Genomic DNA, 11,916 nt, shown 5'->3' on the forward strand with positions numbered 1-11,916 from the left:
GGGTATCTAGTTCCCATGTCACAAAAATGAACGCTAGTATCGATTGATTGTCTGTCTTTGTCTGTCTAACGGACCGATAATCATGGACATAGCGAACATCATATATGGAATACCGGCCTACGTCGCTACATCAGCCTTCCTTAATCCTTATATCTGCGACACGTGTTTGAATGTGGAGATTGCGTGATGAGCTGATCACACTTTTTACTTTTTAGTAAATTGATTCGATAATATCCCAAGGAATGTTTATACAAAACGTTTCTATAAGCACGTTTCCTCAATCGTAACTTAATGTTTGTTTCTGCATCACCTTGCATCACTGACGGACATAAAGCATAACTTTTGTTCATTAATATACTTCAACGTTCAAACTGAAAGTTTATATAGAAGACGTTAACAACAGATTTAAAGATATAATACGAGAGAAAAGTTATATATAACTCTGCAGAAAAAAAATTGAAGGTTCATCATCCAGCGGTGTAACATACATATCCCCATACTTACTTTGATTCACAATTTCACATTACGTTGTTTATATAGATCTATGATTTTTATAGACTGGAGAATTGAATAAATATAAATGAGTTTCTAAGAGAGAGAGAGAGAGAGAGAGATTGTTAATTATTATTGCTAATTCTCATCTGAAATATACATAATAACATTTTATGTTACTGTCTGTGCAAATTGTGCAGTGCCAATTTGAACTATGACACTTCTTGAATACGTGCAAGCTCTGTCTGATAATCCTTACTTTGGTGCTGGCTTTGGCTTGTTTGGCCTTGGAGCCGGAGCTGCCTTGTTGAGGAAAGGCGTTCAGTTTGGAGCTGTATTATTTAGGTACAATACTAAACACCTGCTTTATACAGCAAGCTTTTTATAATATTTATTAAGTAAAATTTGTTTATTTAATTTGATGTTATTTTTTTATTAGACGACATTATATGATCACTCTGGAAGTGCCATGCCGTGATAAGAGTTATCAGTGGCTTTTGCAATGGATCACACATAAAGGCGCACGAAAGACACAGCATCTCTCTGTGGAAACCAGCTTCGAACAGAGGGAGACTGGTCATGTAAAAACCAAATATGACTTTATTCCTAGCATAGGAACTCACTTTTTCAGGTCAGGATGTACCCGATTTTTTCAAACACTAATACTTTCTAAAAAATGAAATTTGAGTGCAATTTAGTGAGACACAAGGTGACAGAAACATTATTCTGTCTTTCTTGATATTTAAATGCATTGACAAGGGAACCTCTTTAACCCGTTGTTGGCTGCAACTGATATTTTCTAAATTCATCTCTTTATGTAAGCTACAAGTTCGCAAAGATTCATTAAAATCAGAATTTGACATCTCGAGAGGTTCCCTCGTGAGTAACAAAGACAACAAAATTGTGTCACCAAATGAAAAGTACTCTATATTGATTATTATTTATTTTAAATTAATTTATCACAAACTAAAACTGAAGTTGCTCCGGCTTGAATATCTGCCTTCAATATCTTTCTTAATTTCTACAGATATAAGGGCAACTGGATAAAGGTAGAAAGAACTAGGGAGCAACAGACTTTAGACCTACATATGGGCGTACCATGGGAAACTGTGCAGTTGACGGCGTTTGGCAAAGACAGAAGCATATACTTCAATATTCTCGAAGAAGGTTGAGTTGTTAAAGTATTTACAGACACATTACGTAACATCGGAAAATCAGAGGCAATTCTTAATTCATATAGCCAGACAAATGGCTTTGAAGGAACACGAAGGAAAAACTATAATGTATGTTGCCATGGGGAGTGAATGGCGGCAATTTGGACACGCCAGAAAGAGGAGACCGCTGGAATCGGTGGTCCTAGACACCGGTATCTCCGAGAGAATATTAAAAGATTGCCGAGAATTCATCAATAATCCGTCATGGTATAGCGAAAGAGGTATTGAATCGCAAATCTAATAGTGAATTCAGTTCAGTCATTTAGAAGTTAATGTAAAAGTATATACATATTATATTTTAAACAATTAAATATCTAATAATTGTTATATTATTTAATATATTATAAATGTTAAAAGTAAGAGTGATCATTATTGATCATTTATATTTTTTAAATTAATAATATTCTTGTGTAAAATATAGGATTCTGAAATTGTTGATTTTTAACTAATTATGTCTTTTATACTGATAAAATAGTTTTTAATTTAGTTTTTTATTACTTTCTTTATTTTCATAGTAATTTATTCGCTTGTTCCTTTTACTGAATAAAAAATGTTGGTATTTCTAACAGAATATACATATATGTATTATTTCTTTCTTTAAATTATTTAAAAAATTAATTATATTATGCTACTACATTTAGATGTTTTATTAAAAAATGAATAACAATAATCAAAAATTAAAAAATTGTATTAAAGACTCCTTTATGTTTAAAACAAAATACAAAAAATTAATGGATAAGAATAATCTTAGTGGCTGTAAGGAGTCAAACGCTGTTAAATTAATTAATTTTTGTATAGATGTTTTATATAAAGTAATCTTTATTGTGTATTAATTCATTGTAGTGTGATATTCTATTATCTACTAAATTCATTATAAGATTTCTACTTTCTGTCCGAATATCCGGTGTCGTTCATTAACAGATCGCAAAACCAAATATATGCTGCACGCATATATTTTTCCAAGAATTAGGAACTACAATCTTTCTAGGGATACCATATCGCCGGGGCTACTTGTTACACGGACCTCCAGGATGTGGCAAGTCGTCGTACATTACTGCGTTGGCCGGGGAATTGGAACGCGGTATCTGTGTTTTAAATTTATCCGAAAGAGGTCTGACAGATGACAGACTGAATCACTTATTAGCAGTAGCACCGCAGCAAACAATCATCCTGCTCGAGGATATCGACGCTGCTTTTACCAATAGGGAAAATTCTAAAGAAGGTAGATACGACTTTTATAAAGTACAAAACGAGTAGATTAGAATAATAAATAATTAGTTATTCTCATATTTTATATATTTTCAATTTCAGTTAAGGCAGCATACGATGGTCTCAATAGAGTAACGTTCAGTGGTTTATTAAACTGTTTGGATGGTGTGGCTTCTACAGAAGCTAGGATATTATTTATGACGACTAATTATTTGGATAGATTAGACCCTGCGCTCGTTAGACCGGGCAGAGTCGATGTAAAAGAATACATCGGTACGTATAAAAAATAAAATTAGCTAGAAATATAATTGACGAACTTAAATAATTATTTCGATGCTATCTTTTTCAGGGTGGTGCAGTACAAGTCAAGTCGAGCAAATGTTTTTAAGATTTTATAAAGAACCGGACAAAGATTCTGGCGCACTTGCAAAGGAATTTGCGAACAGTGTCATGACCTTCAAGAAAAACGTTAGTCCGGCACAGATTCAGGGATACTTTATGTTCCACAAAAGTAACCCCAACGCGGTCGTAAATAACGTCTCACAAATCTGGGAACTCACGTGATAAAATATAAAAATTGTAGTTGTAATTCGAAGTAAAGCTACATGTGATCATGCAATCGACTAGATTAGTGTTCCCTTTCTGTATGAAAAAAGATACATTTATATTAGTCTCAAAGAATAGAAACTGGTCTACAGTATAAATATAATTTAGTCTAGTAATTATTTTTATTTTCCCTTATAAAACAAATACAAAACGGGGTGGAGATCTTAGTGGAAATAGCTGAAAATATTTCTATTAATCGTGTGTTATATACAATACATGACGATATTATCATTGACGTAATGTCACGTGTTGTAAAATACAACGGGTCACATTCTCACCCGAGTACGTAATACTCTACTATTTGATATTACTTAGTATATAAAGGAAGATGGGCATTTGAAATATCAGACGAAATTTATCTACAATATCTCACACTTTTCGTGTAACTAGTGCACTACTTTGCATTTGTACCACCGGTAATTGTATACGGACGAATGCTGCTTTGTTAAAAAAAAACTTTATATAACGAATACTAATCTTTAATTGGATACTGCATTAAAAGATCGGTGTATATGAAACGATGATATAATCTTATAATAATGTAATGGCATTAATGATAAAAAATTTGTATACGGATATCAAAAAGAAAAGAAGTTTACACATTGAATGTATTTTGACAGCCTGCTTGAAATTGATTTGCTACACGCTTTTCTAATTCAAACGTGCCAATTTGTACTGTAGTTTTAAAATAGATTCATATACATATATTAATTAAATATATAGAATATACACTATGTAAAATCATATATATATATATATATGTATATATATAACTCTCACAAAAAAGATTGAATAGGAGTTATACATAGAAAATAGATCTATCGCTGAATTCGTCAAAAAGTTTCTTAGATTTTCTATTCTACATTATAGCTATTGATAATTTGTATGCCGAATCAACGATATTTGTTAAATTGCTAAATTCATTTGATATTCAGATCATGTTTTCTTTCACCTGTTAAAAATATTTACAACATAAATAATGTTAAACATTAATTTAATGAAATTTGATCGTATTGTGTAAAAATCAATTATTAATATACAATAATTTTTTAATGACTGCACATTATTTAAAGAGACAATATTTAGCAAAATAAACGTGACGTACGTCTTTGCTCTACTACGATTCTATATGTACATGGTGTAGTCTTCATGTTGATTTAAATTGGTCTAAACGCTGTATGGCATTATAAAAGTTTCTGTTTAAAGTTAATAAAGTCAATAATTTTTCCTTAGATATAATAAAATTATTCGAGCTTTTTCTTCTTGCACATACACAGACGTATCTTCTAATATTGCAATTTATGTATAAGTTAAATCGTACACACAGTCGTAATTTTTAAATACTTATCTTAACCATATTGACAAAATCTCTGTATCACTGATTCTCAAATGTTTTCAATTGCCGGAACCCTTTTCATAGAAATTTTGCGGATCTCTAATAAATGACGGAGTTTGTTCAAATGCAATTAAACTTTTCAATTTTCAATCCTATATATGCGGTTATATATAGATTGTCGTACTGATGTGTTTAAAAACTCCAAATATATGGTTCGTAGTTTAGAGGGTCCGTTTGCTCCATGTGACTGGCGTGACTACTGCCGCCGACCATGCACGATGGATAGGCGACGCCTGAATTGCTCGGACCCGACACGGGTGGAACTATCGGTGCTAATCTGCAGTCCGGTCTCTGTTGCATTATTGGGCCCATCGGCTGCATCAGTTGCGGCGCTGGCGGTGGCGGAGGTGGTTGTGGTTGCGGCAGTGCGGGAGGTGGTGCGGCAATATTATGCACCGGTTGCATTATGTTAGGACCCGAAACATAATTTGCCACTAGAAAATGATTTTAAAAAATTATTTTTTTTTTTCCTAAATAAATGTGTACATTATTAGGAAATATTATTATGCTACACTTACTGCTTCCGGGATTATGGAACGGTAATGCAGGCTGTTCCTGTATTATGTTTGCCGGAGGTGTACTCGCTTTTGGTGGTGGCGGCGGCTCGTTACTCTTCTTCTTCCGCACGATACGTTTTTGATTATTTGTTATCGGATTGCGTTTTTTATCGCTACTCTTCTTTTTCTTTTCTCCCGGCATTTTTGGTTTATTAGGACGATTGCCGCTTGGTTGCCACAAATGGACTGTGTGGACTGCATTGCCTTCGCTAAAAAAACATACATAACATTAATTACACTTCGTTTCTTATGTTACAAAAAATGTTTCGCAATTAGAATGCGTTTTAATTATGGAAACATATTTCTCAACAAATTCACTCTTTATAAAAATTTTTTAGAAATTCCTGAAGAATATTTTAAAAGCAAAATAAAGATAATTCATCTAACCCTTGCTTTTTGCCCAACTTCCAGCTATGTATCCCAGCTTTGTGAAGCCTTTCTCTAATTGTATCCACGCTGCACTTAAGACCTAACGCAGGTGCTACATATTTAGCGGCGGTGAGAGGATGCTGAGTAGCCATCGCGATAATGGCCTCGTCCTGTTCCTTGGTAGTAATTCGACGTCGACCCTTTCGTTCCTTCGTTTGTACATTGCCTTCCTTATGCCAACGTTCTAACCATCTTTTAACAGTACGTTCCTGATTAATTCAAAATCACGTCCATGTAAATCTCTTGTGTTAACTTTCTCGAATTTGTAATACAACTTTCATAACTATTCACACATAATCTATGGATATACAATAGATCAGATGTACAATATATGAATTATGTCTAGCTTAATTTAAAATCTATCAAATAAGATATATGTTTGACATACCGATCTATCGATCGCCAGCGCAATGGACAAGGTAGACAGTCCAGCTTCGGACATTCCGATCATACGATTCCTAATCTCCACGCTAGTCTCTAATGTTCCCTTTGCTTTGCCGCCTTTCTTCGTTTTCCTTTGCCGTTCCGTTCCTGATTTCTTTCCTTTCTTCGACGATTTCTTATTCTGTTGACATTCGCAGGACGACTCGCTATTGGAACGACTGATTCTTAGGACGAATGAATCGCTAGAACTACACGTGTCCGATCCTACGTTCTCGTTCGTCTGTTCAGGACTAGGTCTGCCAGACTGCAAGTGCTGATGTTGTTGCTGAATTTGATGCTCTACGGTCAGTCGTTGTTGATCAAGATTGTGATGATGAGACTGAGTATTCTGCTGGTGCGATTGATCTTGCAGTCGCGTCTGTACTTGTGCCTGCATATGCTGCTGTTCCTGCTGTGTGTGTAACTCTTGCAGTTGCGTCGGCGGTGGTGGATGCTCATGAGGCAAGGGATTTGGTTGTCCCTGGTGGACAATATACAAACATTATATACATATATTTCATTTGTCTTAAAAAGAAATTTAAAAGACAAACCTGTGGATAATGATGACTTCCTTGCACCAAATCCAACGGCCAATTTTGTACCATGCTCAATCCTGGATGTTGATAGATGGGCTGTGGTTGTTGCACTAGACTCAACGCGTTCCCAAACTCCGTTTGACTCGTGGATACAGACGGTTGCATTTCGGTAACTTGAGGAGCGGAAGGTAGTGGAGGAAGGTTTTGTTGAGAAAATACAAATTCTTGCTGTTGCTGTTGTTGTTGTTGCTGCTGCTGTTGTTGTTGTTGCTGCTGCTGTTGTTGTTGCTGCTGTTGTTGTTCGGTGTTCTGAGTCTGCTTCAGACTTTCCGGCGGTGCGCCATCGTCAACGTACACCTCTCGAGGTCTTACTTTTTTTGATGGATTCTTCTTTTTAACTGTAACATTATTCTTTTCGGACTTGTTCGAGTCTTTGGAAATTTTCTTTTTGCCTAATTGAGTGCCGGTCGGCCGCCATACCGCTTGTTGAATCGCTGCGCCGTCTGCATCACTGAAAAATTAATCGCATAGTCAGAGACGAGACATTAAAAGCTTATTTAGAACTAGTCTTATAAACAAGACGCTTGTTTGTTTATATTTAAAACCTGAAATTTGATTTAAACAATTTTGAATTGAGATAAAGTTACATGTCTATAAGCTTGTCATAATTTTTATACCAAGTATGAGCTGAAGGACAAAAATAAAATATTTATTGAACTTGATGTCTCTCTAATGTATTTCTATATACATTATTATTTATTATTATTATACATATTTTATTATTGTAAAACAATGATTGTTCTTTTGCGCTATTTCTCTTTTTTTCTTCAGCGTGGAGAGAAAAAGAGGAAAGATGAATTATGCAAGAAGTATAGCTGAAAAGAACAGATTTAATGTTTGAAAAAATATAGACTAGAATGTATTTCAAAATATTAACCCCAGTGGAATCCTTTGCATGTATTTGCGCGAGGGGCTCCAGTTGTGGATTCCAGCCTTGTGCAATCTTTCTCTCACGGTATCCACGGAACAGGTGAGACCTAATGCAGGAAGCACTGCCTTTGCCGCCGTTATGGGCGTTTGAGTGGCCAAACGAATTATTGCTTCATCTTGTTCTACAGTAGTCGCTCTCTTGCGGCCGCAACGTTCCCGTGTCTCCACCGTGCCTTCCTTGTCGAATCTATTCAGCCATCTCTTCACCGTACGTTGCTAAAAACAGTCAAGATGTTAGTAAGTATATTCTTACTAGGCATGAAGATTCAACAAAGCATATAAAGACCACAATGTATTAGGATTCCAAATTAAGGAATACTGTCCACTTCTATCAATGTAAATAAACTTTAATCTCTTTAATTTAACTTACTCTCTATCTTGCTCCAGTCTCAAAAACAGTAAAAATGAATCAATTCGTAAAATAATTGATTAGACACTAATTGATAGGACTATAATTAACTTTAATTCCAATTAAACTTACTTCTAAGAAGGTAAAACAAGTAAATCTTATTGTATCTATAAGTTTTTTATCTTTAAAAAAAAAGATAAAAAGTGAGTCAAACTGAGATTATGACTAATCTACATTGATAGAAATAAATTAATGTAAATTAATTTGAATCTCGATTTAACTTATTTTTTATATATCTCTTTCAGTTCTAGGAATTAGAAAAACTATAATATATTCTTTTCTAATTCTTAGGATTAGAAAAAGATAAGCTAAACCGAGATTAGACTAATATATATATAGATTAATTTTAATTTTAATCTCAGCTTAACTTATATTCTGTATCTTCTAGTTCTAAGAGTTAAGAAAATCATTTCTCTTTCATTCTTAGAACTAGAAGATTAAAGCTAATTTACACTGATAGAGATGAACTAATATAGATAAACCTTAACACCTACTCTTTGTTATTTTCAAATTCTTAGACTAGAGAACTGTTTACATTCTTAGAATAGTAAACAGATATTGACTACGTTTACATACCGTGCATTTAGACTGCAGCCTAAACAATAGATATCCTTGTTTATCCTGTAGGTTAAACAAAGACACCTATAATAGGTCGCAGACTAAGCGCACGGTGTAAAATTAGCTATATCTATTATAATTTTTATCTATCATATAATTTCATAGAAATAATGAACGTAAGATTTATTTACCGAACAATTGACCGCGGCGGCGATCTCTCGAAGGCCCAGACCGGCCTCGTACATTCCCACCATCCGATTCCTCAATTCGGGGGTTGTCTCGTGGACGCCTCTCGTCTTGCCCATCTTTCTCGTCTTCGGGTCGACGGGACAAGCGGGATTTAAATCGCACGCGACGTGTGACGTACGCGAAAGGACGCGGATCACGTGACGAGAGGCGACCACCGATTGTCGCCTTCGAATCTCTTTTTCTCTCTTTCTTTCAAAGCGCAGCTTTGCGATCACTCGCGAGCATCTTGGAAAAGGAATTCTGCGATTCTCGCAGAATTGATTAACTCAACGGCGAGTGTCGTCGTCGTTCCCGGGTTGTCGACATCGCCGAGCGTCGTCGGAGAGCGTCGCCTCGACGGGATCCTCGCGGAGTCGTCGCGTTCTTTTTCACCCGCGGACGCGGGCACGTCGCTCCCGCATCGAGTTCGCGCGGCGGTTATCACCACGTTCGCCAACGTTGCGCCGCCAGGTCCTCTTCAGCCTCTTCCTCGTCTTGCCGAAACCCCGAAACGCGTGTGGCTCTCCTTTTCTCCTCGCTACGCTTCTCACCGCTCCGCTCCGCGCCGCAGCGAGACGAAGGGATACCCAGCGGGAGGGACACGCGTCCGCGGTCAATACAACTGCCGCCGAGTACAGTCCGTCGAAATTCTTTTGTCCCGCGGCCGGCCCGGCGTCGCGACGTCCGACGACGCGCGCGAGATGGAGCGATCGCCGAGACGCAGGTCGCGCGTATAATCCAGGTTCCTGGATCGCGCCCGCGGCTCGCAGAACCTGGGAGAGCCTCACGGAGTCGTTGCTGCTCGTCGCGCGTCGTCAGTCGAAGACCTGCGGACTGTACCGCGCCATCGTCGGTACAGTCCGCGGTGATCGACGCGAGCGACAGGTGTGCCGTTCGAAATTCTGGAGTTCTGCCCGACGTTTCTGGCTTGCCCGCGAGGTTCAACGGGACGATTGGCGCACGATATGTACCTAGTGAGCCTCGGGCGTGTCCCTCGTCGCGTTCCCGAGTCACGTAAATAAATTACTACGTGACGAATTCGCGAGTCGCATGGCAATATATACTTGCGTCCCGACGCGGAGCGGCGGTCAATACTTGACCCGCGGACTGTACGCGGGAAAAGTACAGTCGGTGGCGAAGGGCTCTGAGACACACCGAATTGGAGTTAATCGCGTCGTGTTTCATCGATTTATTCTAACACGGCGTGATTTAGCTCGATTCGATGAATATGTAATATAATAAACATTTGCAATGCGCCGTATACGATGTTTGATTTTGTTTTTACACGACCGATCCGTCGCGATTGCGTTCACGGAGTACCGCGGTAACGTATGAGAGAGGTACCTTTTGCGACATTTATGTTGCATGGTCAATAATTCCACGGGCGACTGTACCGAAGAGAAGTGAGGTTATTCGGGGCCCGCGCTCGCGGATACGCTCGCGCACTTCCGCTGGAATTGTATTGACCCAGAAAACGCACGTGTCAGCCGCACTTTCACAGGGAGTGTGTTCCATTTGACTCTCAAAATAACGCTCGCGAGCGTTATTAGTCCTATATATAGTTTAACATTTGATAAACAATAAGGATACAATGATTCCACATGAATGTTGCGAGCGAAATGGATCAACGTACTCCAAGAAACCTAGGATGATGCATGACATGAAAAAAGGTCCGCGTTCTTTGACTCCGCGCATTTTTAGGACTCGAATTGGTTTACAGCTTATAGATACAAGATACAATAGAATATGAAAGGAATAACCCAACAGCACAAAATATTTATAATTAATATAATTAATAATAAACATAAAAATGGCATTGTAAGAGTCAGATAAATAAGAAAAAATTGTTATGTTATATTTTAAGTTAGTTTTTAAGTATTGTATCATAAAATAGATAAAACTTGGAATATATGGTTTAATTTGTTGTTTACAAAAATTTTTTCTTATTTATCTGACTCTTACAATGCCATTTTTATGTTTATTATTTTGTATAAAAAAAGATGTTTGCAAAGAGTCACATTCAATATTATATTATATATAATAAAAATACAAATGAAGAATATTAAATATAAAAAAAAATTGCAAAAATCTGAAAAAATTTGACACACTTTTTAGTATAATATTGCATTAAAAAAAATTATTTTAGATTTTTTAAAGTGTGGAACATTGTTTTAAAAATAAAAAAACTGATATATAAATTGAATGATGATATCAATAGACTCGTAAGATTTAAAATCATAGAAAGTGAAAATGCCTAATCGAGTCTTGGAACAGAATTGTGATATTCTTCGTAAACTTATTTTTCGCAGAGTTTAAATTATCATTACTTTAACATTAAATTTTAATATATGTCTTTCAACATATTATTAAGATCTAATAAGATGCTATGGCATCGAAATTTGTTAGATTGTGTGTCAATCTAACAAAAAGTGATATTATCGTGGTAGTTGTTTAGAGTTGCGTTGTAAGTCTGAAGAAAAATTTCGGCACGCGATTGGGAGACTACATACACGGTATATAATATTCACACAATGATAATAAAACACTAACATCCTGTTCCAAGACTCGATTAGGCATTTTCACTTTCTATGATTTAAAAAAAACTGAGTTTCAATTTTTAAAACAATGCTCCACACCTTTAAAAAATCTGAATACGCCATAATTCATTTATTAGGGAATGATTAATTCACCATAACTTGTTGAAGACAATACTCGAATATTTTCAATAAAAAACATGCATTTAAAACCTTTTTCTTTTTTTAAAAAACACATTTATCGTAAAAAAATATAAAAAAATTCTTTTTAGATGTAACATTATGCTAAAAAGTGTGTCAAATTTTTTCAGATTTTTTAATTCACACGGTAGGAA

General features: G+C 36.2%; 2 protein-coding genes across 2 annotated transcripts; one reads left to right on the plus strand and one right to left on the minus strand.

Moving 5' to 3' along the window:
• The first annotated feature begins 706 nt into the window (after positions 1 to 706).
• Bcs1 (mitochondrial chaperone BCS1) lies at positions 707 to 3,527 on the plus strand. Its single transcript, XM_018545333.1, has 7 exons — positions 707 to 837; positions 932 to 1,123; positions 1,520 to 1,659; positions 1,733 to 1,927; positions 2,695 to 2,928; positions 3,018 to 3,188; positions 3,265 to 3,527. The coding sequence occupies exons 1-7, from the start codon at positions 707 to 709 to the stop codon at positions 3,477 to 3,479; spliced, it is 1,278 nt and encodes a 425-aa protein (XP_018400835.1). The 3' UTR covers positions 3,480 to 3,527.
• Positions 3,528 to 4,857: 1,330 nt separating this feature from the next.
• LOC108778214 (myb-like protein AA) lies at positions 4,858 to 9,212 on the minus strand. The gene is made up of 7 exons (XM_018545332.1): positions 9,011 to 9,212; positions 7,800 to 8,068; positions 6,878 to 7,373; positions 6,292 to 6,807; positions 5,862 to 6,112; positions 5,436 to 5,683; positions 4,858 to 5,351 (listed from the first exon to the last, which is right to left on the minus strand). Exons 1-7 carry the CDS (start codon positions 9,122 to 9,124, stop codon positions 5,050 to 5,052), a joined length of 2,196 nt encoding a protein of 731 aa, XP_018400834.1. The 5' UTR covers positions 9,125 to 9,212; the 3' UTR covers positions 4,858 to 5,049.
• Positions 9,213 to 11,916: the final 2,704 nt, after the last annotated feature.

Source organism: Cyphomyrmex costatus, unplaced genomic scaffold (assembly GCF_001594065.2).
Source record: "Cyphomyrmex costatus isolate MS0001 unplaced genomic scaffold, Ccosl1.0 scaffold497, whole genome shotgun sequence".
NCBI lineage: Eukaryota > Metazoa > Arthropoda > Insecta > Hymenoptera > Formicidae > Cyphomyrmex > Cyphomyrmex costatus.

Bases quoted from the DNA above. Each gene is read 5' to 3' on its own strand.
- Bcs1 (XM_018545333.1), top strand. From the start codon at position 707: ATGACACTTCTTGAATACGTGCAAGCTCTGTCTGATAATCCTTACTTT. The intron at 838-931 runs GTACAATACTAA...TTTTTTTATTAG, and splicing joins TTTGGAGCTGTATTATTTAG to ACGACATTATATGATCACTC. The intron at 1,660-1,732 runs GTTGAGTTGTTA...TAATTCATATAG, and splicing joins CTTCAATATTCTCGAAGAAG to CCAGACAAATGGCTTTGAAG.
- LOC108778214 (XM_018545332.1), bottom strand. From the start codon at position 9,124: ATGGGCAAGACGAGAGGCGTCCACGAGACAACCCCCGAATTGAGGAAT. The intron at 7,374-7,799 runs GTTAATATTTTG...TTAATTTTTCAG, and splicing joins ATGCAAAGGATTCCACTGGG to TGATGCAGACGGCGCAGCGA. The intron at 5,352-5,435 runs GTAAGTGTAGCA...ATCATTTTCTAG, and splicing joins GTTCCATAATCCCGGAAGCA to TGGCAAATTATGTTTCGGGT.